This window comes from Calonectris borealis, unplaced genomic scaffold, assembly GCF_964195595.1.
Source record: "Calonectris borealis unplaced genomic scaffold, bCalBor7.hap1.2 HAP1_SCAFFOLD_66, whole genome shotgun sequence".
NCBI lineage: Eukaryota > Metazoa > Chordata > Aves > Procellariiformes > Procellariidae > Calonectris > Calonectris borealis.
In genome coordinates this window covers 855013-880474 of record NW_027441471.1, presented here as the reverse complement: position 1 = coordinate 880474, position 25462 = coordinate 855013, and the positions used below count along the sequence as shown (strand labels likewise).

The 25462-nt window shown below is 49.9% G+C and overlaps 1 protein-coding gene across 1 annotated transcript; it reads right to left on the bottom strand.

Annotated features, from left to right (window-relative positions):
• Nucleotides 1-446: 446 nt before the first annotated feature.
• Nucleotides 447-25462, bottom strand: LOC142076588 (olfactory receptor 14J1-like). Its single transcript, XM_075138880.1, has 2 exons — nt 25100-25462; nt 447-1548 (listed from the first exon to the last, which is right to left on the bottom strand). Exons 1-2 carry the CDS (start codon nt 25460-25462, stop codon nt 958-960), a joined length of 954 nt encoding a protein of 317 aa, XP_074994981.1. The 3' UTR covers nt 447-957.

The following is a 25462-nucleotide window of genomic DNA, read 5'->3' as shown; positions in this document are numbered from 1 at the left end:
CCCCATAAACTGCGGTGGGTTGCCAGTGCTGGAAATGGTGATGGGAGAGGCTGGGGGACCAGAGGAAATGGCCTCAAGTTGCGCCAAGGGAGGTTTAGATTGGACATTAGGAGAAATTTCTTTACTGAAAGGGTGGTCAGGCCTTGGAACAGGCTGCCCAGGGAAGTGGTGGAGTCACCATCCCTGGAGGTATTTAAAAGCCGTGTAGATGAGGCACTTAGGGACATGGTGTAGTGAGCATGGGGGTGTTGGGTTGACGGTTGGACTCGATGATCTTAGAGGTCTTTTCCAACCTCAATGATTCTATGATTCTATGACTCCATGAATCCTGCTCTCTGGTGCAGGAGATGCCCACCACAGACTGACTGTGCCCATCACTGTCAGCCCCTCTCCCCAGGCCAGCACAAGAGTCCTGGCCAGGGGACAGAGCAGCCTGCCCCGGGTGGGTGCCTCCAGAAGGAGGTTTCTGTGTCTCACGGATTCCTCCCTGCAAGCACAGAAATGCTCCCTTGCTCTTCTCCAGAGTCATCCCTGCTCCCCAGAGAGCCTTTCCCCAGGTGAGCATGTCTGTGCTGGCCTGCCCGGCCGGTCCTGTCTCCCTGTCCACGCTCCCTGCAAGGCCCCAAGCTCGCCGTTCTCCTCTGCAGAGCCAGGGGGCTGCGGTGCCCTGGGGCCATGGGGTGACCCTGCACTGGCCATGCTGGAGGAGAGGTGAAGAGATGGGAGCTGAATCAAAGAATTTTCTACTGGTTTCTTTGTTGAGTTTATCTGAACGGGGAGCCTGGATCCATATGTACATGAGGTCTTTGGGTCAAGAAAAGACAGGTAGGAGGCCAAGAAAAATATTAACACAGGTATAAATCAAACAAACAAACAAGAAAAGTAACCACAAAGGAAACATAAAGACACATCTGAAGAAAAGTTAGTCCTGGTTATTCCTGAGATACTGTGGGAGCCCTAGTGGGATAACGGGGACCTTATAATCTGAAGTAGCACATATTCAAATAGTTTCCACAGGGCATCCTTGAGTTCCTTGTTCCTCATGCTGTAGATGAGCGGGTTCACTGCTGGAGGTACCAACGTGTACAGAACTGCCACCACCACATCCAGGGATGGGGAGGAGATGGAGGGGGGCTTCAGGTGGGCAAATATGCCAGTGCCGACAAACAGGGAGACCACGGCCAGGTGAGGGAGGCACGTGGAAAAGGATTTGTGCCGTCTGTGGTCAGAGGGAATCCTCAGCACAGCCCTGAAGATCTCCACATAGGACACCACAATGAAAACAAAACACCCAAAAGCTAGACAAAGGCTAAAGCCAAGAAGCCCAAGATCCCTGAGGTAGGTGTGTGAGCAGGAGAGCTTGAGGATCTGGGGGATTTCACAGAAGAACTGGTCCACAGCATTGCCCTTGCAGAGGGGTAGTGAAAATGTATTGGCAGTGTGAAGGAAAGAATTGAGAAACCCACTGCCCCAGGCAGCTGCTGCCATGTGGACACAAGCTCTGCTGCCCAGGAGGGTCCCATAGTGCAGGGGTTGGCAGATGGCAAACTAACGGTCATAGGCCGTGATGGTGAGAAGGGCACACTCTGCTCCAAGGAAGAAGAGAAACAGAAAGAGCTGTGCAGCACATCCCGAGTAGGAGATGGCCCTGGTGTCCCAGAGGGAATTGGCCATGGATTTGGGAACAGTGGTGGAGATGAAGCCCAAGGTCAAGGATAGAGAAGTTGAGGAGGAAGAAGTACATGGGGGTGTGGAGGCGGTGGTCGCAGGCTATGGCGGTGATGATGAGGCCGTTGCCCAGCAGGGCAGCCAGGTAGATGCCCAGGTGTCCTGGTTTTGGCTGGGAGAGAGTTAAATTTCTTCCTAGTGCTGTGTTTTGGATTTAGTATGAGGAGAATGTTGATAACACACTGATGTTTTCAGTTGTTGCTAAGTAGTCTGCTAGTCAAGGACATTCAGCTTCCATGCTCTGGGAGAAGCTGGGAGGGAGCACAGCCAGGACAGCCAGCCCAGCTGGCTAATGGGGTATTCCATACCATGTGACGTCACGCTCAGTATATGAATGGTAGGCGTGTTCCAGGAAGTAGCGATCGCTACTTGGTTATCGGTCAGCGCGGGTGGTGAGCAATTGCATTGTGCATCACTCATTTTGTATATTCTATCATTACCATTATTATTTTCCCTTTTCTGTTCTATTAAACTGTCTTTATCCCAACCAAAGAGTTTTTCTCACTCTTGCCCTTCCGATTCTCTCCCCGTCCCACTGCGGAGGGGGAGAGTGAGCGAGCGGCTGCGTGGTATTTGGCTGCCTGCCAGGTTAAACCACGACAGTCCTTTTTGGCGCCCAACGTGGGGCTCGAAGGGTTGAGATAGCGATAGATCTGACCAAAGCGTGTTAAGGCAAAATTGTTATAAGCATTCATTGTATTGATTGGTCACAATGTTGATTTATTGGCTCTCAAAGTTGTGGGGCTGGGTCTCAATGTTGGGTTATGTAATACCTTGCTTGTAGTATCTGTTCCCGGTTGTGCTGTTTATCGCTATTTGGAACTGGGCCAGATTATCATTTTGCTGCTGTTTTATGATGTGATAAAATCATTGGTTGTAAGTCTAATCTGGGATCTGTACCCAGCACTGCTGTCATCTCTGTACTTTGGGAACCACCTCTTAGAAAAATTATTAGTAATTGGACTTTTTTGTGCTCTAAGAATGAATTTAGGAGGGAGACAGGATGGGACACTTTCTCCCACTTGTTCATCTTCCCTCCCATATCTTCAGAAAATCCTTTTTCTTCTATCCTCTTCATGAAGATGTCCACAATATTTCCTGAGAATTTTGAGTATCCTTGGGATGTTCAAACGAGCATGTTCATATTGCTATGGCTCCTGAATGTGGTTCAGGTCTTGTTTAGGGTTAAACAACTCTTCAGGAATACTGTCCAGAGATCAGCCCCGGCAACAGACACGGTGACTACTCAAACCCCCACGACAGGCACTGCGGCTACTTCAATGCCCACAACAACCACTGTGGCTATTCAAACCCCTGCAACAGTCACTGCAGTTACTCCAGCCGCCGCAACAGGCTCTGCAGCTACCCAAAGCCTCGTGACGGGTACTACAGCTGAACTAGAGGACCAACCGTCGCTGGTATCCATCGACCCTGTACAGAAGAAGAAATCTTTGAAGTGGAGGTCAGGTCGTTTGGAAAGGGATGATGGAAAAGCAGGGCCATCACGAGGAGAGGAGGAGGAAGAGGAAGAACTCATCAACAAGATGGAAACCACCCAATCCCTACACCTGAATGAGTTGCAAGATATGCAGAAAGATTTCAGCCGCCGTCCAGGCAAGCATGTTGTACCTGGCTGCTCCGATGCTGGGATAATGGGGCCAGTAGCCTGGAATTAGAGGGGAAGGAAGCCAGACAGCTGGGATCCCTTGCTAGGGAAGGGGGCATTGACAAAGAAATTGGAAAAGGGGCACAAGCCCTCAGCTTCTGGAGGTGACTGCTGTCAGGCGTGAAGGAAAGGTATCCCTTCAAGGAAGATGTTCTGTATCGCCCAGGCAAATGGACCACTATGGAGAGAGGTATCCAGTACTTGAGAGAATTAGGTGTGCTGGAGGTGGTTTGTAGTGATATGGACAATGACCAAACACACAAAGATCCAGATGAAGTCCAGTGCACGTGACCCATGTGGCAGAAGTTGGTACGGAGCACACCAGCGTCACATACCAGTTCATTGGCAGTACTGTGCTGGAAAGAGGAAGAAGCACCAACGGTGGATGACGTGGTTGGCAGACTCCGGGAATATGAAGAAAGTGTCTCGTCCTCCCTTGTCTCGGCTGTGGAGAAACTGTCCCGGGAGGTCCAGCAACTCAAAGAGGATATGTCCTATTCTCCACCTGTACAGACCAGAATCTCAGCCATTAGGAGTCAGCGTTCTTCTGCTTGAGAGAGAGGATATAGAAGGTACACACCTCGGGGCACCCTGTGGTTTCACCTGCGTGACCACGGAGATGACATGAGGAAGTGGGATGGAAAACCTACCTTGACCCTAGAGGCACGGGTACGTGAGTTGCAAGGAAAAACAATGACACAAGGGGGTTCTCCCAGGGAAAATGCTGCTCCAGTTTTCAGGAAAAACCTGTCTCATGACGGTCCAGTTTCCAGTGAACAGTTCCCCAGACAGAGTAGAAACGCAGATCTTACTTAGCATTGTAATGAAGAAATTCTTGACTCGCGTTTGCAAGAAGTGAGAAACAGATTCTATGACAAGGACTGGAGGGGCCCTGCCTCCGGCCAGGTGGAGGAAAGGGACAACTGGGTTTACTGGACTGTGTGGATTCGATGGCCTGGCACATCAGAGCCACAGGAGTATAAGGCTCTCGTAGACACCGGTGCACAGTGCACCCTGATGCCATCAAGCTCTAAAGGGGCAGAACCCATTTGTATTTCTGGAGTGACAGGGGGATCCCAGGAGTTAACTGTATTGGAGGCCGAAGTGAGCCTAACCGTGAATGAGTGGCAGAAGCACCCCCTTGTGACTGGCCCAGAGGCTCCGTGCATCCTTGGCATAGACTACCTCAGGAGAGGGTATTTCAAGGACCCAGAAGTGTACTGGTGGGCTTTTGGTATAGCTGCCCTGGAGACGGATGAAATTAAACAGCTGTCCACCTTGCCCGGTCTCTCGGAGGACCCTTCTGTTGTAGGGTTGTTGAGGGTTGAAGAACAACAGGTACCAATCGCTACAACAGCGGTGCACCAGCGGCAATACCGCACCAACCGAGACTCCCTGCTTCCCATCCATGAGCTGATTCGTCGACTGGAGAGCCAAGGAATGATCAGCAAGACCCCCTCACCCTTTAACAGTCCCATATGGCCAGTGCGAAAGTCCAATGGAGAGTGGAGACTAACAGTAGACTGTCGTGGCCTGAACGAAGTCATGCCGCCGTTGAGTGCTGCTGTGTCGGACATGCTGGAACTCCAGTACGAACTGGAGTCAAAGGCAGCCAAGTGGTATGCCACAACTGATATCGCTAATGCGTTCTTCTCAATCCCTTTGGCGGCAGAGTGCAGGCCACAGTTTGCTTTCACTTGGAGGGGCGTCCAGTGCACCTGGAACAGACTGCCCCAGGGGTGGAAACACAGCCCTACCATTTGCCATGGACTGATCCACACCGCACTGGAACAGGGTGAGGCTCCAGAAACCTGCAATGCATGGGAGACATCATTGTGCAGGGCAACACAGCAGAAGTTTTTGAGAAAGGGAAGAAAATAATTCAAATCCTTCTGAAGGGTGGTTTTGCCATAAAACAAAGTAAGGTCAAGGGACCTGCACAGGAGATCCAGTTTTTAGGAATAAAATGGCAAGATGGACATCGTCAGATCCCATCGGACGTGATTAATAAAATAACAGCCATGTCCCCACCAACTAGCAAAAAGGAAACACAAGCTTTCTTAGGCACTGTGGGCTTTTGGAGAATGCATATTCCAAATTACAGTCAGATCGTAAGCCCTCTCTATCACGTGACCAGGAAGAAGAACGACTTCAAATGGGGCCCTGAGCAACGACAAGCCTTCGAAAAAATTAAACAGGAGATAGTTCAGGCAGTAGCCCTTGGGCCAGTCCGGGCAGGACAAGATGTGAAGAATGTGCTCTACACTGCAGCCGGGGAGAATGGCCCTACCTGGAGCCTCTGGCAGAAAGCACCAGGGGAGACTCAAGGTCGACCCTTAGGGTTCTGGAGTCAGGGATACAGAGGATCGGAGGCCCGCTACACTCCAACTGAGAAGGAGATATTGGCAGCATATGAAGGGGTTCGAGCTGCTTCGGAAGTGGTTGGCACTGAAGCACAGCTCCTCCTGGCACCCCGACTGCCGGTGCTGGGCTGGATGTTCGAAGGGAGGGTCCCCTCTACACATCATGCAAACGATGCTACGTGGAGTAAGTGGGTCGCACTGATCACACAACGGGCCCGAATAGGAAACCTCAGTCGCCCAGGAATCTTGGAAGTGATCACAAACTAGCCAGAAGGCAAAGATTTTGGAATATCCCCAGAGGAGGATGTGATGCGTGCTGAAGAGGCCCCACTGTATAACAAACTACCAGAAAACGAGAAGCAATATGCCCTGTTCACTGATGGGTCCTGTCGCCTTGTGGGAAAGCATCGGAGGTGGAAAGCTGCTGTATGGAGTCCTATACGCCAAGTTGCAGAAACTGCTGAAGGAGAAGGTGAATCGAGTCAGTTTGCAGAGGTGAAAGCCATCCAGCTGGCCTTGGGCATTGCCGAACGAGAAAAATGGCCAGTACTTTATCTCTATACTGACTCATGGATGGTGGCAAATGCCCTGTGGGGGTGGTTGCAGCAGTGGAAACAGAACAACTGGCAGCGCAGAGGTAAACCCATCTGGGCTGCCACATTGTGGTGAGATATTGCTGCCCGGGTAGAGAACCTGACTGAAAAAGTACGTCACGTAGATGCTCACGTACCCAAGAGTCGGGCCACTGAGGAACATCAAAATAACCAGCAGGTGGACCAGGCTGCTAAGATGGAAGTGGCTGAGGTGGATCTGGACTGGCAACATAAGGGTAAATTACTTATAGCCCCATGGGCCCATGACACCTCGGGCCATCATGGAAGAGAGGCAACATATAGATGGGCTCATGATCGAGGGGTGGACTTAACCATGGACGCTATTGCACAGGTTATCCACGAATGTGAAACATACTCCGCAATCAAGCAAGCCAAGCGAGTAAAGCCTCTTTGGTATGGGGGACGATGGTTGAAATACAAATATGGGGAGGCCTGGCAGATTGATTATATCACACTCCCACAAACCCGCCATGACAAGTGCTATGTGCTCACCATGGTGGAAGCAACCACCAGATGGTTAGAAACATACCCTGTGCCTCATGCCACTGCCCGGAACACCACCCTGGGCCTTGAAAAACAAGTGCTATGGTGACATGGCACCCCAGAAAGAACTGAGTCAGACAACGGGACTCATTTCCAAAACACCCTCATAGACACCTGGGCCAAAGAGCATGGCATTGAGTGGGTCTCTCACACCCCCTACCATGCACCAGCCTCTGGGAAAATCGAACGATACAACGGGCTGCTAAAGACAACACTGAGGGCAATGGGTGGTGGGACATTCAAGCATTGGGACACACATTTAGCAAAAGCCACCTGGTTAGTCAACACCAGGGGATCTGTTAATCAAGCTGCCCTGCCCAACCAAAACCCTTACGTACTGTAGATGGAGATAAAGTCCCTGTTGTGCACGTAAGGAATATGCTGGGGAAGACAGTCTGGGTTACTCCTGCCTCTGGCAAGGGAAAACCCATCCGTGGGATTGCTTTTGCTCAAGGACCTGGGTACACTTGGTGGGTAATGTGAAAGGATGGGAAAGTCCGGTGTGTACCTCAAGGGGATTTGATTTTGGGTGAAAATAGCCAATGAACTGAATTTTATGATGTCAGTTGTTATATGATATTGTATATCATTATTTCTATGGTTGCTATCAATGGTATAGCAGTGAAAATCACCCAGATTAATGAAGAATGAACTAACTCCGATGAAACCGAGCAAAGTGCAACGATGATAGAACTGGATGAGCGCAGCAGTACCGAAATGAGAACTGGCTTCAGGATGCAACAGCCCAACACCACACACCATCCTTCTGGCCCTGAAAGACTATTACAACAGATGGAGCTCAAAGTCATAGATTAAATGAACTCAATGGACATTTTAAAGAGATAGTGCATAGACTAAGGGAATGATATCTGTGTGTGCATATATATATATATGTATATATAAAAAAAGATATTGGTGATTAATTGAAATATATCGAAAAATGTGAGACCTAAGCATAACGTAAATGGTATGGAATAAGGGGTGGATACTGTCCTGGTTTCGGCTGGGATAGGGTTAAATTTCTTCCTAGTGCTGTGTTTTGGATTTAGTATGAGAAGAATGTTGATAACACACTGATGTTTTCAGTTGTTGCCAAGTGCCCTCCTAGTCCAAGGACAACCTGACAGGCAGCCAATACCACGCAGCAGCTCACTCACTCCCCCCACCCCCACAGTGGGACGGGGAGAGAATCGGAAGGGTAAGAGTGAGAAAAACTCGTGGGTTGAGATAAAGACAGTTTAATAGAACAGAAAAGGGAGAATAATGATAATAAATAATGATAAAATATACAAAATGAGTGTTGCACAATGCAATTGCTCACCACCCGTGCTGACCGATAACCAAGTAGCGATCGGTACTTCCTGGATCACGCCTACCATTCACATACTGAGCATGACGTCACATGGTATGGAATACCCCATTGGCCAGCTGGGCTGGCTGTCCTGATTATGTTCCCTCCCATCTTGTGTACCTAGCTCAGTCAGTAAGCATGGGAGCTGTCCTTGGACTAGGAGGGCACTTAGCAACAACTGAAAACATCAGTGTGTTATCAACATTCTCCTCATACTAAATCCAAAACACAGCACTAGGAAGAAATTTAACCCTATCGCAGCCGAAACCAGGACAGTATCTACCCCTTATTCTATACCATTTACGTCGTGCTTAGGTCTCACATCTTTTTTTAAAACATTTCAATTAACCACCACTATCTTTCTTCATATATACACACACATATATATATGCACGCACAGATATCATTCCCTCGGTCTATGGACTATCCCTCTAAAATGTCCACTGAGTTCATTTAGTCTATGACTTTGGGCTCCATCTGTCATAACAGTCTTTCAGGGCCAGAAAGATGGTGTGTGGTGTTGGGCTGTTGCATCCTGAAGCCAGTTCTCATTTCGGTACTGCTGCACTCGTCCAGTTCTATCATCGTTGCACTTTGCTCGGTTTCATAGGAGTTAGCTCATTCTTCATTAATCTGGGTGATTTTTACGGCTATACCATTGATAGCAACCATAGAAATAATGATATACAATATCATGTAACAGTTGACATCAAAATTCAGTTCATTGGCTATTTTCACCCAAAATCAAATCCCCTTGAGGTACACACAGGACCTTCCCATCCTTTCACATCACCCACCAAGTGTACCCAGGTCCTTGAGCAAAAGCAATCCCACGGATGGGTTTTCCCTTGCCATTTTATTCCGAAAAACTGGATCTCCTGTGCAGGTCCCTTGACCTTACTTTGTTTTATGGCAAAGCCAGCTTTCAGAAGGATTTGAATTATTTTCTTCCCTTTTTGCCCCATGCCCCAGCTTCCCCTGCACTTGGCAGAGCATGGGAGGCTGAAAAGTCCACAGTGCAGCACCACCCAGCAACAACCAAAGCATCAATTGGCCATCAACACTCCTCTCATACCAAACCCAAAACACAGCACAGCCCCACCAAGCTACTGGGAAGAAAGTTAACTCTGTCCCAGCTGAAACCAAGACAATATCCACCCCTTATTCTATACTATCTACGTCATGCCCAGGTCTCACATTTTCCAATACTTTCCAATTAACCATCACCACTTTTCCTGCCTTTTGATATATCCACACAGATATCATTCCCTGAGTCCATGGGCCATCCCCCTAAAATGTCCATTCAGTCCATTTAATCCATGACTTTGGGCTCCATCTGTCATAACAGTCTTTCAGGGCATGAGAGATGGTGTGTGGTGTTGGACTGGGGCATCCTGAAGCCAGGTCTGGTTCCATTATCGCTGCGCTCATCCGGTCCTGTCATGGTGGCACTTTGCTCGGTTTCATCAGAGCTCATTCTTCATTAATCTGGGTGATGTTTACTGCTATACCATTGATATGACATATAGCAACCATGGAAGTGATGACATACAGTATTATACAGTATCATACAATTCAGTTCCTTGGCTATTTTCACCCAAAATCAAATCCCCTTGAGGTACACACCGGACTTCCACATCCTTTCACATCACCCACCAAGCGCACCCAGGTCCTTGAGCAAAAGCAATCCCACGGATGGTTTTTCCCTGGCCAGAGGCAGGAGTAACCCAGACTGTCTTCCCCAGCATATTTCTTATGTGCACGACAGGGACTTTATCTCCATCTACAGTATGTAAGGGTTTTGGTTGGGCAGGGCAGCTCGATTAACAGATCCCCTGGTGTTGACTAACCAGGTGGCTTTTGCCAAATGTGTACCCCAATGCTTGAATGTCCCACCACCCATTGCTCTCAGCGTAGTCTTTAGCAGCCCGTTGTATTGTTCGATGGTGTTCTGGGTGGTGGCATGGGGCACAGGATATGTTTCTAACCACCTGATGGTTGCTTCCACCATGGTGAGCACATAGCACTTGCCTTGGTGGGTTTGTGGGAGTGTGATAGAATCAATCTGCCAGGCCTCCACATCTTTATATTTCAACCATCGTCCTCCATACCAAAGAGGCTTTACTCGCTTGGCTTGCTTGATTGCAGCATATGTTTCACATTCGTGGATAACCTGTGCAATAGCGTCCATGGTCAAGTCCACCCCTTGATCATGAGCCCGTCTATATGTTGCCTCTCTTCCGTGATGGCCTGAGGTGTCATGGGCCCATTGGGCTATAAATAATTCACCCTTATGTTGCCAGTCCAGACCCACCTCAGCCACTTCCATCTTAGCAGCCTGGTCCACCTGCTGGTTGTTTTGGTGTTGCTCAGTGGCCCAACTCTTGGGTACGTGAGCATCTATGTGTCGTACTTTTACAACCAGGTTCTCTACCCAGGCAGCGATATCTTGCCACAATGCGGCAGCCCAGATGGGTTTACCTCTGCGCTGCCAGCTGTTCTGCTTCCTCTGCTGCAACCCCCCCCACAGGGCATTTTCCACCATCCATGAGTCAGTATAGAGATAGAGTACTGGCCATTTTTCTCGTTCGGCAATGTCCAAGGCCAGCTGGATGGCTTTCACCTCTACAACCTGGCTCGATTCACCTTCTCCTTCAGCAGTTTCTTCGACTTGTGGTTTAGGAGCCCATACAGCAGCTTTCCATCTCCGATGCTTTCCCACAAGGCGACAAGACCCATCAGTGAACAGGGCATATTGCTTCTCGTTTTCTGGTAGTTTATTATACAGTGGGGCCTCTTCAGCACGCGTCACCTCCTCCTCTGGGGATATTCCAAAATCTTTGCCTTCTGGCCAGTTCGTGATCACCTCCAAGATTCCTGGGCGACTGGGGTTTCCTATTCGGGCCCGTTGTGTGATCAGTGCGACCCACTTACTCCACGTAGCATCGGTTGCATGATATGTAGAGGGGACCCTCCCTTTGAACATCCAGCCCAGCACCGGCACTCGGGGTGCCAGGAGGAGCTGTGCTTCAGTACCAACCACTGCCCAAGCAGCTCGAACCCCTTCATATGCTGCCAATATCTCCTTCTCAGTTGGAGTGTAGCGGGCCTCGGATCCTCTGTATCCCTGACTCCAGAACCCTAAGGGTCGACCTTGAGTCTCCCCTGGTGCTTTCTGCCAGAGGCTCCAGGTAGGGCCATTCTCCCCGGCTGCGGTGTAGAGCACATTCTTCACATCTTGTCCTGCCCGGACTTGCCCAAGGGCTACTGCATGAACTATCTCCTGTTTAATTTGTTCAAAGGCTTGTTGTTGCTCAGGGCCCCATTTGAAGTCGTTCTTCTTCCTGGTCACTTGATAGAGAGGGCTTACGATCTGACTGTAATTTGGAATATGCATTCTCCGAAAGTCCACAACGCCTAAGAAAGCTTGTGTTTCCTTTTTGCTAGTTGGTGGAGACATGGCTGTTATTTTATTAATCATGTCCATTGGGCTCTGATGACGTCCATCGTGCCATTTTATTCCTAAAAACTGGATGTCCTGTGCAGGTCCCTTGACCTTACTTTGTTTTATGGCAAAACCAGCCTTCAGAAGGATTTGAATTATTTTCTCCCCTTTCTCAAAAACTTCTTCTGCTGTGTTGCCCCATTTAATGATGTCATCCATGTATTGCAGGTGTTCTGGAGCCTGTTCCAGTGCGGTGTGGATCAGTCCATGGCAAATGGTAGGGCTGTGTTTCCACCCCTGGGGCAGTTGGTTTCAGGTGTACTGGACGCCCCTCCATGTGAAAGCAAACTGTGGCCTGCACTCTGCTGCCAAAGGGATGGAGAAGAACACATTATCTATGTCAGTTGTGGCGTACCACTTGGCTGCCTTTGACTCCAGTTCCTATTGGAGTTCCAGAATGTCCAGCACGGCAGCACTCAGTGGTGGCGTGACTTCGTTCAGGCCACTAGAGTCTACTGTTAGTCTCTCAGTGTGAAAGTTAGACTTTCGCACTGGCCATATGGGGCTGTTATAAGTGTGAGCGGGTCTTGCTGATCACTCCTTGGCTCTCCAGTCGACGAATCAGCTTATGGATGGGAAGCAGGGAGTCTCGGTTGGTGCAATATTGCCACTGGAGCATCACTGTGGTAGTGATTGGTACCTGCTTGTCCTGGTTTCGGCTGGGATAGGGTTAAATTTCTTCCTAGTGCTGTGTTTTGGATTTAGTATGAGGAGAATGTTGATAACACACTGATGTTTTCAGTTGTTGCTAAGTGCCCTCCTAGTCCAAGGACAGCTCCCGTGCCTACTGACTGAGCTAGGGACACGAGATGGGAGGGAACATAATCAGGACAGCCAGCCCAGCTGGCCAATGGGGTATTCCATACCAGTCATGCTCAGTATATGAAGGGTAGGCGTGATCCAGGAAGTACCGATCGCTACTTGGTTATCGGTCAGCGCAGGTGGTGAGCAATTGCATTGTGCATCACTCATTTTGTATATTTTATCATTATCATTATTATTTTCCCTTTTTTTCCCTGTTCCATTAAACTGTCTTTATCTCAACCCACAAGTTTTTCTCACTCTTACCCTTCCGATTCTCTCCCCGTCCCACTGTGGGGGTGGGGGGAGTGAGTGAGCGGCTGCGTGGTATTTGGCTGCCTGCCAGGTTAAACCACGACAGTCCTTTTTGGCGCCCAACGTGGGGCTCGAAGTGTTGAGATAATGACACATCTGACCCGAACGGGTTAAAACAAATTTGTTATAAGCATTCATTATATCAGTTTAGTACTCGATGTTCACAATGTTGATTTATTTGCTCTCAGAATTTTTGGATCTGTTCTTGCAGTTTTGGTATGTAGCACCTTACTGGCTGTCTATACTGCTGATTATCAGTTTGTATGTGGGGTTGGTCATCTCTGGGAAATGGATTAAGGTCATTGCTTTGCTATACTGTGTGACCTGGCTTTATGTTATGATAAAATTATTGGTCACGAGTCTGTACTCAGCACTGCCATCATTCCTGTTCTTCAGGAGCTATCTTTTGGAAACTATTAATAATTACACTTCTTACGTCTTCACCTCAGAGGATGAATTTAGTGGGGAGACAGGATGGGACACTTTCTCCCACTTGTTCACCTTCCCCTCCATATCTTCAGAAAATCCTTTTTCTTCTATCCTCTTCATGAAGACGTCCACAATATTCCCTGAGAATTTTGAATATTCTTGGGATGTTCAAACAAGCATGATCATATTGCTGTGTCTCCTGAATGTGGTTCAGGCCTTGTTTAGAGTTAAACAACTATTCAGGAATACTGTCCAGAGATCAACCCCAGCAACAGATACAGTGACTACTCAAACCCCCACGACAGGCACTGTAGCTACTTCAACCTGCACGACAACCACCGTGGCTACTTCAACCCCCACAACAACCACTATGGCTACTCAGACCCCGGCAACAGTCACTACAGTTACTCCAACCCCCGCAACAGGCACTGCAGCTACTCAAACTCCTCCAACAGTCACTGCAGTTACTCCAACCAGTGCGACAAGCACTGCAGCCACTCAAACCCTGGCAACAGTCACTACAAATACTCCAACCCCCGTGACAGGCACTGCAGCTACCCAAACCCTCGTGACGGGTACTACAGCTGAACCAGAGGACCAACCGTCGCTGGTATCCGTCGCCCCTGTACAGAAGAAGAAATCTTTGAAGCGGAAGTCAGGTCGTGTAGAAAAGGATGATGGAAAAGCAGGGCTATCACGAAGAGGGGAGGAGGAAGAGGAAGAACTCATAAATGAGACGGAAACCACCCAATCCTTATCCCTGAATGAGCTGCGAGATATGCAGAAAGATTTCGGCCGTCGTCCAGGCGAGCATATTGTTACCTGGCTGCTCCGATGCTGGGATAATGGGGCCAGTAGCCTGGAATTAGAGGGGAAGGAGGCCAAACAGCTGGGATCCCTTGCTAGGGAAGGAGGCATTGACAAAGCGATTGGAAAAGGACCACAGACCCTCAGCCTCTGGAGGCGACTGCTGTCAGGCGTAAAGGAAAGGTATCCCTTCAAGGAAGATGTTATATATCGCCTAGGCAAATGGACTACTATGGAGAGAGGTATCCAGTACCTGAGAGAACTAGGCGTGCTGGAGGTGGTTTATAGTGACCTGGACGACGCCCGAACACACAAAGATCCAGATGACGTCCAGTGCACGCGACCCATGTGGCGGAAGTTGGTACGGAGCGCACCAGCATCGTATGCCAGTTCGTTGGCAGTACTGTGCTGGAAAGAGGAAGAAGCACCAACGGTGGATGAGGTGGTTAGCAGACTTCGGGATTTTGAAGAAACTATCTCCTCCTCCCTTGTCTCGGCTGTAGAGAAACTTTCCCGAGAGGTCCAGCAACTCAAAGACAATAGGTCCTATTCTCCACCTGTACGGACCAGTATCTCAGCCATTAGGAGTCAGCGTTTTTCTCCTCAAGAGAGAGGATATCGAAAGTACACACCACGGGGCACCCTGTGGTTTTACCTGCGTGACCACGGAGAGGACATGAGGCAGTGGGATGGAAAACCTACCTTGACCCTAAAGGCACGTGTACGTGAGTTGCAAGGAAAAACAATCACACAAGGGGGTTCTCTCAGGAAAAATGCTGCTCCAGTTTTCAGGAAAAACCTGTCTCATGACGGTCCAGTTTCCAGTGAACAATTCCCCAGACAGAGTAGAAGGGCTGATCTTACTTTGGATTGTAATGAAGGAATTCTTGACTCACGTTTGCAAGAAGTGAGAGATGGATTCTATGACCAGAACTAGAGGGGCCCTGCCTCCGGCCAGGTGGAGGAAAGGGACAACCGGGTTTACTGGACTGTGTGGATTCGATGGCCTGGCACATCAGAGCCACAGGAGTATAAGGCTCTCGTAGACACTGGTGCACAGTGCACCCTGATGCCATCAAGCTCTAAAGGGGCAGAACCCATTTGTATTTCTGGAGTGACAGGGGGATCCCAAGAGTTAACTGTCTTGGAGGCCGAAGTGAGCCTAACCGGGAACGAGTGGCAGAAGCACCCCATTGTGACTGGCCCAGAGGCTCCGTGCATCCTTGGCATAGACTACCTCAGGAGAGGGTATTTCAAGGACCCAAAAGGGTACTGGTGGGCTTTTGGTATAGCTGCCCTGGAGACAGAGGAAATTAAACAGCTGTCCACCTTGCCCGGTCTCTCAGAGGACCCTTCTGTTGTAGGGTTGTTGAGGGTTGAAGAACAACAGGTACCAATCGCTACCACAACAGTGCATCGGCGACAATACCGCACCAACCGAGATTCCCTGATCCCTATCCATGAGCTGATTCGTCGACTGGAGAGCCAAGGAGTGATCAGCAAGACTCGCTCACCCTTCAACAGTCCCATATGGCCAGTGCGAAAGTCTAATGGAGAGTGGAGACTAACAGTAGACTACCATGGCCTGAACGAAGTCACGCCGCCACTGAGTGCTGCCGTGCCGGACATGCTAGAACTTCAATACGAACTGGAGTCAAAGGCAGCCAAGTGGTACGCCACAACTGACATTGCTAATGCGTTCTTCTCCATCCCTTTGGCAGCAGAGTGCAGGCCACAGTTTGCTTTCACTTGGAGGGGCGTCTAGTACACCTGGAACCAACTGCCCCAGGGGTGGAAACACAGCCCTACCATTTGCCATGGACTGATCCACACTGCACTGGAACAGGGTGAGGCTCCGGAACACCTGCAATACATTGATGACATCATCGTGTGGGGCAACACAGCAGAAGAAGTTTTTGAGAAAGAGGAGAGAATAATTCAAATCCTTCTGAAAGCCGGTTTTGCCATAAAACAAAGTAAGGTCAAGGGACCTGCACAGAAGATCCAGTTTTTAGGAATAAAATGGCAAGATCGACGTCGTCAGATCCCAACGGATGTGATCAATAAAATAAGAGCCATATCCCCCCCAACTAGCAAAAGGGAAACACAAGCTTTCTTAGGCGTTGTGGGTTTTTGGAGAATGCATATTCCAAATTACAGTCAGATTGTAAGCCCTCTCTATCAAGTGACCAGGAAGAAGAACAACTTCAAATGGGGCCCTGAGCAATGACAAGCCTTTGAACAAATTAAACAGGAGATAGTTCAGGCAGTAGCCCTTGGGCCAGTCCGGGCAGGACAAGATGTGAAGAATGTGCTCTACACCGCAGCCGGGGAGAATGGCCCTACCTGGAGCCTCTGGCAGAAAGCCCCAGGGGAGACTCGAGGTCGACCCTTAGGGTTCTGGAGTCGGGGATACAGAGGATCCGAGGCCCGCTACACTCCAACTGAGAAGGAGATATTGGCAGCATATGAAGGGGTTCGAGCTGCTTCGGAAGTGGTTGGTACTGAAGCACAGCTCCTCCTGGCACCCCGACTGCCGGTGCTGGGCTGGATGTTCAAAGGGAGCGTCCCCTCTACACATCATGCAACCGATGCTACGTGGAGTAAGTGGGTCGCACTGATCACACAACGGGCCCGAATAGGAAACCCCAGTCGCCCTGGAATCTTGGAGGTGATCACGAACTGGCCAGAAGGCAAAGATTTTGGAATATCCCCAGAGGAGTAGGTGACACGTGCTGAAGAGGCCCCACTGTATAACAAACTACCAGAAAGCGAGAAGCAATATGCCCTGTTCACTGATGGGTCCTGTCGCCTTGTGGGAAAGCATCGGAGGTGGAAAGCTGCTGTATGGAGTCCTATACGCCAAGTTGCAGAAACTACTGAAGGAGAAGGTGAATCGAGCCAGTTTGCAGAGGTAAAAGCCATCCAGCTGGCCTTGGACATTGCTGAACGAGAAAAATGGCCAGTCCTTTATCTCTATACTGACTCATGGATGGTGGCAAATGCCCTGTGGGGGTGGTTGCAGCAGTGGAAGCAGAACAACTGGCAGTGCAGAGGTAAACCCATCTGGGCTGCCGCATTGTGGCAAGATATCGCTGCCCGAGTAGAGAACCTGGTTGTAAAAGTACGTCACGTAGATGCTCACGTACCCAAGAGTCGGGCCACTGAGGAACATCAAAACAACCAGCAGGTGGACCAGGCTGCTAAGATGGAAGTGGCCCAGGTGGATCTGGACTGGCAACATAAGGGTGAATTATTTATAGCTCGGTGGGCCCATGATGCCTCAGGCCATCAAGGAAGAGATGCAACATACAGATGGGCTCGTGATCGAGGGGTGGACTTAACCATGGACGCTATTGCACAGGTTATCCATGAATGTGAAACGTGCGCTGCAATCAAACAAGCCAAGAGAGTAAAGCCTCTTTGGTATGGAGGACGATGGTTGAAATACAAATATGAGGAGGCCTTGCAGATTGATTATATCACACTCCCACAAACCCGGCACGGCAAATGCTATGTGCTCACCATGGTGGAAGCAACCACCGGGTGGCTAGAAACATACCCTGTGCCTCATGCCACTGCCCGGAACACCATGCTGGGCCTTGAAAAGCAAGTCCTATGGCGACATGGCACCCCAGAAAGAATTGAGTCAGACAACGGGACTCATTTCCGAAACACCCTCATAGACACCTGGGCCAAAGAGCACGGCATTGAGTGGGTCTATCACATCCCCTACCATGCACCAGCCTCCGGGAAAATCGAACGATACAACGGGCTGCTAAAGACAACACTGAGGGCAATGGGTGGTGGGACATTCCAGCATTGGGGTACACATTTAGCAAAAGCCACCTGGTTAGTCAACACTAGGGGGTCTGTTAATCAAGCTGCCCTGCCCAACCAAAACCCTTACGTACTGTAGATGGAGATAAAGTCCCTGTCGTGCACGTAAGGAATATGCTGGGGAAGACAGTCTGGGTTACTCCTGCCTCTGGCAAGGGAAAACCCATCCGTGGGATTGCTTTTGCTCAAGGACCTGGGTGCACTTGGTGGGTGATGCGAAAGGATGGGGAGGTCCGGTGTGTACCTCAAGGGGATTTGATTTTGGGTGAAAATAGCCGATGAACTGATTTTTGATGTCAACTGTTACATGATATTGTATATCATTATTTCTATGATATAGCAGTGGTATAGCAGTGAAAATCACCCAGATTAGTGAAGAATGAACTAACTCCAATGAAACCGAGCGAAGTGCAACGATGATAGAACTGGACGAGCGCAGCAGTACCGAAATGAGAACTGGCTTCAGGATGCAACAGCCCAACACCGCACACCATCTCTTCGGCCCTGAAAGACTGTTATGACACATGGAGCCCAAAGTCATGGACTAAGTGAACTCAGTGGACATTTTAGAGGGATAGTCCATAGACCGAGGGAATGATATCTGTGCGTGCATATATATATGTGTGTGTATATATGAAGAAAGATAGTGGTGGTTAATTGAAATGTATTAAAAAAGATGTGTGACCTAAGCACGACGTAATTGGTATGGAATAAGGGGTGGATACTGTCCTGGTTTCGGCTGGGATAGGGTTAAATTTCTTCCTAGTGCTGTGTTTTGGATTTAGTATGAGGAGAATGTTGATAACACACTGATGTTTTCAGTTGTTGCTAAGTGCCCTCCTAGTCCAAGGACAGCTCCCGTGCCTACTGACTGAGCTAGGTACACAAGATGGGAGGGAACATAATCAGGACAGCCAGCCCAGCTGGCCAATGGGGTATTCCATACCATGTGACGTCATGCTCAGTATATGAAGGATAGGCGTGATCCAGGAAGTGCCGATCGCTACTTGGTTATCGGTCAGCGCAGGTGGTGAGCAATTGCATTGTGCATCACTCATTTTGTATATTTTATCATTATCATTATCATTATTATTTTCCCTTTTTTTTTTCCCTGTTCTATTAAACTGTCTTTATCTCAACCCACGAGTTTTTCTCACTCTTACCCTTCCGATTCTCCCCCCGTCCCGCTGGGGGTGGGGGGAGTGAGTGAGCGGCTGCGTGGTATTTGGCTGCCTGCCAGGTTAAACCACGACAGGGTTAAGGGTGTTTAGCAGAAAGTGTGTTCAGCAGTGCCTAAACATGAATCAATCTGACAGCTATCAAAGAGTTAGTTAAGTTACTACAAATACTAAAACAACATAAACACAGATTATACTTGTTAGTAATTGTAAATGCGCAAAAAGATCTAGGTCAATCAATACGTATATATATATGCAGATGAATATGGTACTGTCGTGGTTTAACCTGGCAGCAGCCAAATACCACGCAGCCGCTTGCTCACCCCCCCTGCCGGGTGGGATGGGGGAGAGAATCAGAAGGGTAAAAGTGAGAAAAACTCGTGGGTTGAGATAAAGACAGTTTAATAGGGAAAGCAGAAGCCGCGCACACAAGCAAAGCAAAGCAAGGAATTCATTCACCACTTCCCATTCGCAGGCAGGTGTTCAGCCATCGCCAGGAAAGCAGGGCTCCATCACGCGGAACGGTTACTTGGGAAGACACATACCATCACTCCGAACATCCCCCCTCCTTCTTCTTCACCCAGCCTTATATGCTGAGCATGACGTCATATGGTATGGAATAGCCTATTGGCCAGCTGGGCCAGCCGCCCTGGCCACACTCCCTCCCAGTCCCCTGCACATCTGGCAGGACATGGGAAGATGAAAAGTCCTTGACTAGCGTAAACAATACCTAGCAACAACCAAAACATCAGCGTGTCATCAACATTATTCTCACACTACATCCAAAACACAGCACTATACCAATTAATAGGAAGAAAATCAACTCCATCCCAGCCAAAACCAGGACAGTATCCACCCCTTATTCCATACCATTTACATCATGCTCAGGTCCCACACTATCCAATACATTCTCATTACCCACCATCCCCCTTCCCATCTTTTGATATAATACACAGATATCATTCCCTTAGTCTATGGACCACCCCTGTAAAATGTTCATAAAATATCCATAAATGTCCACAAAATGTCCACTGCGTTCATTTAGTCCATGACTTCGGGCTCCATCTGTTATGGTGGTCACTCAGGTCAGCAGAGGTGGTGTGTTGCGTGGAGTTACTGGGCACCAAAGCCAGCTCAGGTCGGGTCACTGCTGCACCTGCGCTGCTTCTTGTAAAGTTTGTCCTCCGTTGGTTCAGGTGGTTCCTGCTATAGTAATTCCTATAACATGCAACTCAAATCATGGGTTACAACAATTTAAAGGTATATCCATTACAATCTCCACCCCTGGTCCCTTTGGGCCAGACCACAGGTTTAACATTGCAATGAACTCCTCCCCTTGCCCCTGCTCCGGCTTGGACTTATCCACAGACTGCAGTCTCTTAGGGGTGTACCTGCTCCAAGTGGAGCCTTACCTATGAGCCACAGTCTCTCCAGAGGTATACCTGCTGCGGCATAGACTTATCCACAGCCACAGTCACTTCGAGGTGCACCAGTCCCAGCGTGGCCTTACCCACAGCCACAGTCCCTTCAGAAGTAAACCTGCTCCGACATGGCCTTACCCATGGCTGCAATCTCTCCAGGGGTGTACCTCCCCTGTAATGGGCTTATCCATGGCCACATGCTTTGAGGTGCTCCAGCATGGCCTCATGCACAGCCACTGACACTTCAAGGTGTACCTGCGGCAGCATGGACTTATCCACAGCCACAGATGCTTTGAGGTGTACCTTCTCCAGCGTGGACTTATCCTTGGGCCACAATCCCTTCAGAGGTATACCTGCTGCGGCATGGACATAATCACGGCCACAGATGCTTCGAGATGTACCTGCTTGGGCATGGGCTTATCCTCGGTCACAGACGCCTCGGGGTGTCCTGCTCCCGCGTGGACTCAGCCACAGGTCACAGTCCCTTCGACTCGAGTTCACGCTGCAGTTCCAGCCTGTCCAGCACAGCAGCACAGAAGCAGCAGCGATGCCCTGGCCATCTGCCAGCCCAGGCGCATCCCCATTGCTGTTATCAGAATGTTCCCAGGCACAGCACAGTGAGCTGATCAGCAGTGCAGCAGTACAGCAAGCAGCGAGAGCATAAAAGCAGCCACTAACGAGCACAAGGCTCTAATACACATTAAGGCAAGCAAGCCCCATGGCAAGCGCAAGAGCCTGCAAATTAATAGCTAAACAGCAGTAACAGCTATAAATTCGATCTAGCACATTCCAATCAAACCTGTCGTTATCTCGAACCCTTCGAGCCCCACGTTGGGCGCCAAAAAGGACTGTCGTGGTTTAACCTGGCAGCAGCCAAATACCACGCAGCCGCTCGCTCACCCCCCCTGCCGGGTGGGATGGGGGAGAGAATCAGAAGGGTAAAAGTGAGAAAAACTCGTGGGTTGAGATAAAGACAGTTTAATAGGGAAAGCAGAAGCCGCGCACACAAGCAAAGCAAAGCAAGGAATTCATTCACCACTTCCCATTGGCAGGCAGGTGTTCAGCCATCGCCAGGAAAGCAGGGCTCCATCACGCGGAACGGTTACTTGGGAAGACACACGCCATCACTCCGAACATCCCCCCTCCTTCTTCTTCACCCAGCCTTATATGCTGAGCATGACGTCATATGGTATGGAATAGCCTATTGAACAGCTGGGCCAGCCGCCCTGGCCACACTCCCTCCCAGCCCCCTGCACATCTGGCAGGACATGGGAAGATGAAAAGTCCTTGACTAGCGTAAACAATACCTAGCAACAACCAAAACATCAGCGTGTCATCAACATTATTCTCACACTACATCCAAAACACAGCACTATACCAGTTAATAGGAAGAAAATCAACTCCATCCCAGCCAAAACCAGGACAGGTACCAAAGCTGATCTCTTCTGATGCACAACATGCCAGTTGCAAGGTTGTACGTTAGGTATAAAGAGAGGAAACCTGCTCCTAGGGAGATGACGTAACTTACTGAAGGAGGAGAGGTGTTTATTCCAGATAAAGCAATACAGAGTTTTAGATATGGCTGTCATAAAATTTTCCATAAGCAACAAATGATTCTGACCTGCCCTGCAGCAAGATTTTAGAGGTTGTTTCTGTTTTCTTAGTGCCACTAGAAAAGAGTGACAGATATAGTTCAGTGCCATGAAGGGAATCTTCATAGCACTGGGGGTGTTTTTGTATGAAATTTGATATTTACCAATTTGTTTAGATTTATGAAAGTCATATGGTTTGGTTTTCGGTAGTGCTGTGAGGAGCAGGGAGTTGGACTCCATGATCCTTATGGGTGCCTTCCAACTTGAGATATTCTAGGATTCTAGGATTGTGAGTGCCATGGAAAGGCATTTAAAGGACAATGCAATCATCAGGCACAGTCAGCATGGGTTCACAAAGGGAAGGTCCTGTTTAACCAATCCGATATCCTTCTAAGATAAGGTCACCTGCCTTGTGGATGAAGGGAAGGCGGTGGATGTCGTTTTTCTGGATGTCGGAAAGGCTTTTGATACCGTCCCTCACAGCATCCTTCTGGGCAAGTTGTCCAGCCGTGACATGAGGGGGTTCCCGGAGCACTCACGGGTGAAGAACTGGCTGGACGGCAGGGCTCAAAGTGTCGCAGTGACCGGGGCTGCATCTGGCTGGCAGCTGGTCACCAGTGGTGTTCCTCAGGGCTCCATCCTGGGGCCAGTTCTATACATTTATCAATGTTCAATGTATTTCTCAATGATCTGGAGGCAGGAGTGGAATCCGTTGTTAGCAAGTTTGCTGATGATCCCAAACTGGGAGGTGCTGTTGACTCTCTCGAGGGACGAGAGGCCTTGCCGAGGGATCCAGCTAGGTTGGAGCATTGAGCAGTCATCCTGAAGGGCATGACATTCAACGAGTCCAAATGCCGGGATCTACACCTGGGACGGAGTAACGCTCCGGACACAAGTACAGAGTGGGAGGGGAGTGGCTGGAGAGCAGCCCCGCAGAAAGGGGTCTGGGGGTGCTGGTTGGCAGCAGGCTCCATGTGAGTCTCAGCCTGGGCTTGCCCCGCAGCAGTGCCTGCTGCAGGGTGCTGCAGAGCTCGGGGCACTCCCACCACAGCCCCAGCCTCTCGGAAGGACCCAGAAGCTCCTGGGGGTGGGGAGGGGCTCTCATCCTCCCCATCACTCCCAGGGATCGAGACCGGCAATGGCCCAAGGAATTGGTTCCGTCACTCTTGGTGTGTGGTTGTATCCTTTCCAGAAGAGGCCCCAGACAGCCTGTGCCACCCCCACCCCCAGGTCCAGTGGCACAGGAGCTGCCCCAAGCTGCTGAACAGAAAAACCTCTTTCTCCTGCTTCTTGCCTTCTTTCTGACCCATGCGTGCTGCTCCACTCTTCTCCAGGGAAACCCCTGCTCCACAGAGAGCCTTTCCCCAGGGGAGTGTGTCCGTGCTGGCCTGGCCAGTTGTTGCTGGCTCCCTCCCCTGAGGTGCCCACAGGGCCCGGAGCTGGTGCTGCTGCTCTGCAGAGCTGCCCTGGCACCATGGGCTGACTCCATCCTGGCCATGCCGGTGCGGGAGTGAAGCAGATCTGGCCAGACTGGCATCACTGCCCCTGACAGGTTTCTCCCATGGCTCTGGGCTGTGATACTCCGAGAAATCACAGGGCCTTTTCGCTCTTTCAGGATGTGTTCAGGTGTGTCACTGCATCCAGCCCATGGCTCCTCACTGAAGATAATGTGAATCACTCTTCAGGCTGCCTTCCTCGTGCCTGCTGTGTCTCCGCTGCCTCTCTGGCATTGCAGAGCCCCATTGGGCTGTGCATCCTTCAGGTTAGCCCTTTTCCATTGGGTGACTCCACTTTTGGGGAGGTTTTGGAATCCTTCATTCCCTTTCCACCCCGAGGCACCCAGAGATGCCCTGTGCTCTCCTGGTGGGTTCAGATCCCCTGTTAGAAGGTCGGGCATCTTTGACCAGCCCTGCCATATGTGAGAGAGCCTCAAGCAGATGCCTTTTGACCGTCCAGGATCTCCATGGCATTGGGCACCAGTAAAGTGAAGGCTCACTCCAGCCCTCATTCCCTCACACATCAAGCCATGCCCTTGTCCCCCTAAGCCAATGCAGCACCCAAGCCCAACAGCAGGGCCTTTTAGCCTGCAATTCCCTGAGCGTATTCTGCACTCCACTGTGGAAAGAAGAGCCCAAGCTGCACACGCTGGCAATCCCCTTTATTTACAGACATGCCACAAAGGAGGCCAGCATTAGCGCAGTGATAGACTCATTGAGAGAAGGCCTTTGGGCCAGACAGACTGGCTTCACCCTCCTTAGAAAGAGGATGAAAGCAAACATTTTGGAACAAAGACAATTATAACCAGTACAATGCCCAAAGGACACAAGTTGCCTGAGATCACTTGGAGAAACCTTGTGAAGAGAGATGGGCAGCTTATTTCTGCTGAAATACTCCTTCTCGAATCAGGTTCCTCAGGGCATCCTTGAGTTCCTTGTTCCTCATGCTGTAGATGAGGGGGTTGACTGCTGGAGGTACCACTGAGTACAGCACAGCCAGTACCAGATCCAGGGATGGGGAAGAGATGGAGGGGGGCTTCAGGTAGGCAAACATGCCAGTGCTGACAAACAGGGAGACCACGACCAGGTGAGGGATGCACGTCGAAAAGGCTTTGTGCCGTCCCTGCTCAGAGGGGATCCTCAGCACAGCCCTGAAGATGTGCACATAGGATACCATGATGAAAATAAAACACAAAATATGTAAGGAAAAACTAAACCCAATGACCCCAACTTCCCTGATGTAGGTGTGTGAGCAGGAGAGCTTGAGGAGTGGGGGAATTTCACAGAAGAACTGGTCCACAGCATTGCCCTTGCAGAGGGGCAGTGAAAATGTATTGGCAGTGTGAAGGAGAGAATTGAGAAAAGCAGTGCCCCAGGCAGCTGCTGCCATGTGGACACAAGCTCTGCTGCCCAGGAGGATCCCATAGTGCAGGGGTTGGCAGATGGCAACGTAGCGGTCATAGGCCATGATGGTGAGCAGAGAATACTCTGCTATTACCAAGAAGACAAACAGAAATAGCTGTGCAGCACATCCCACGTAGGAGATGGCCCTGGTGTCCCAGAGGGAATTGGTCATGGATTTGGGAACAGTGGTGGAGATGCAGCCCAGGTCGAGGATGGAGAGGTTGAGGAGGAAGAAGTACATGGGGGTATGGAGGCGGTGGTCACAGGCTATGGCGGTGATGATGAGGCCGTTGCCCAGCAGGGCAGCCAGGTAGATGCCCAGGAAGAGCCAGAAGTGCAAGAGCTGCAGCTCCCGCGTGTCTGCGAAGGCCAGGAGGAGGAAGTGGGTGATGGAGCTGGTGTTGGACAT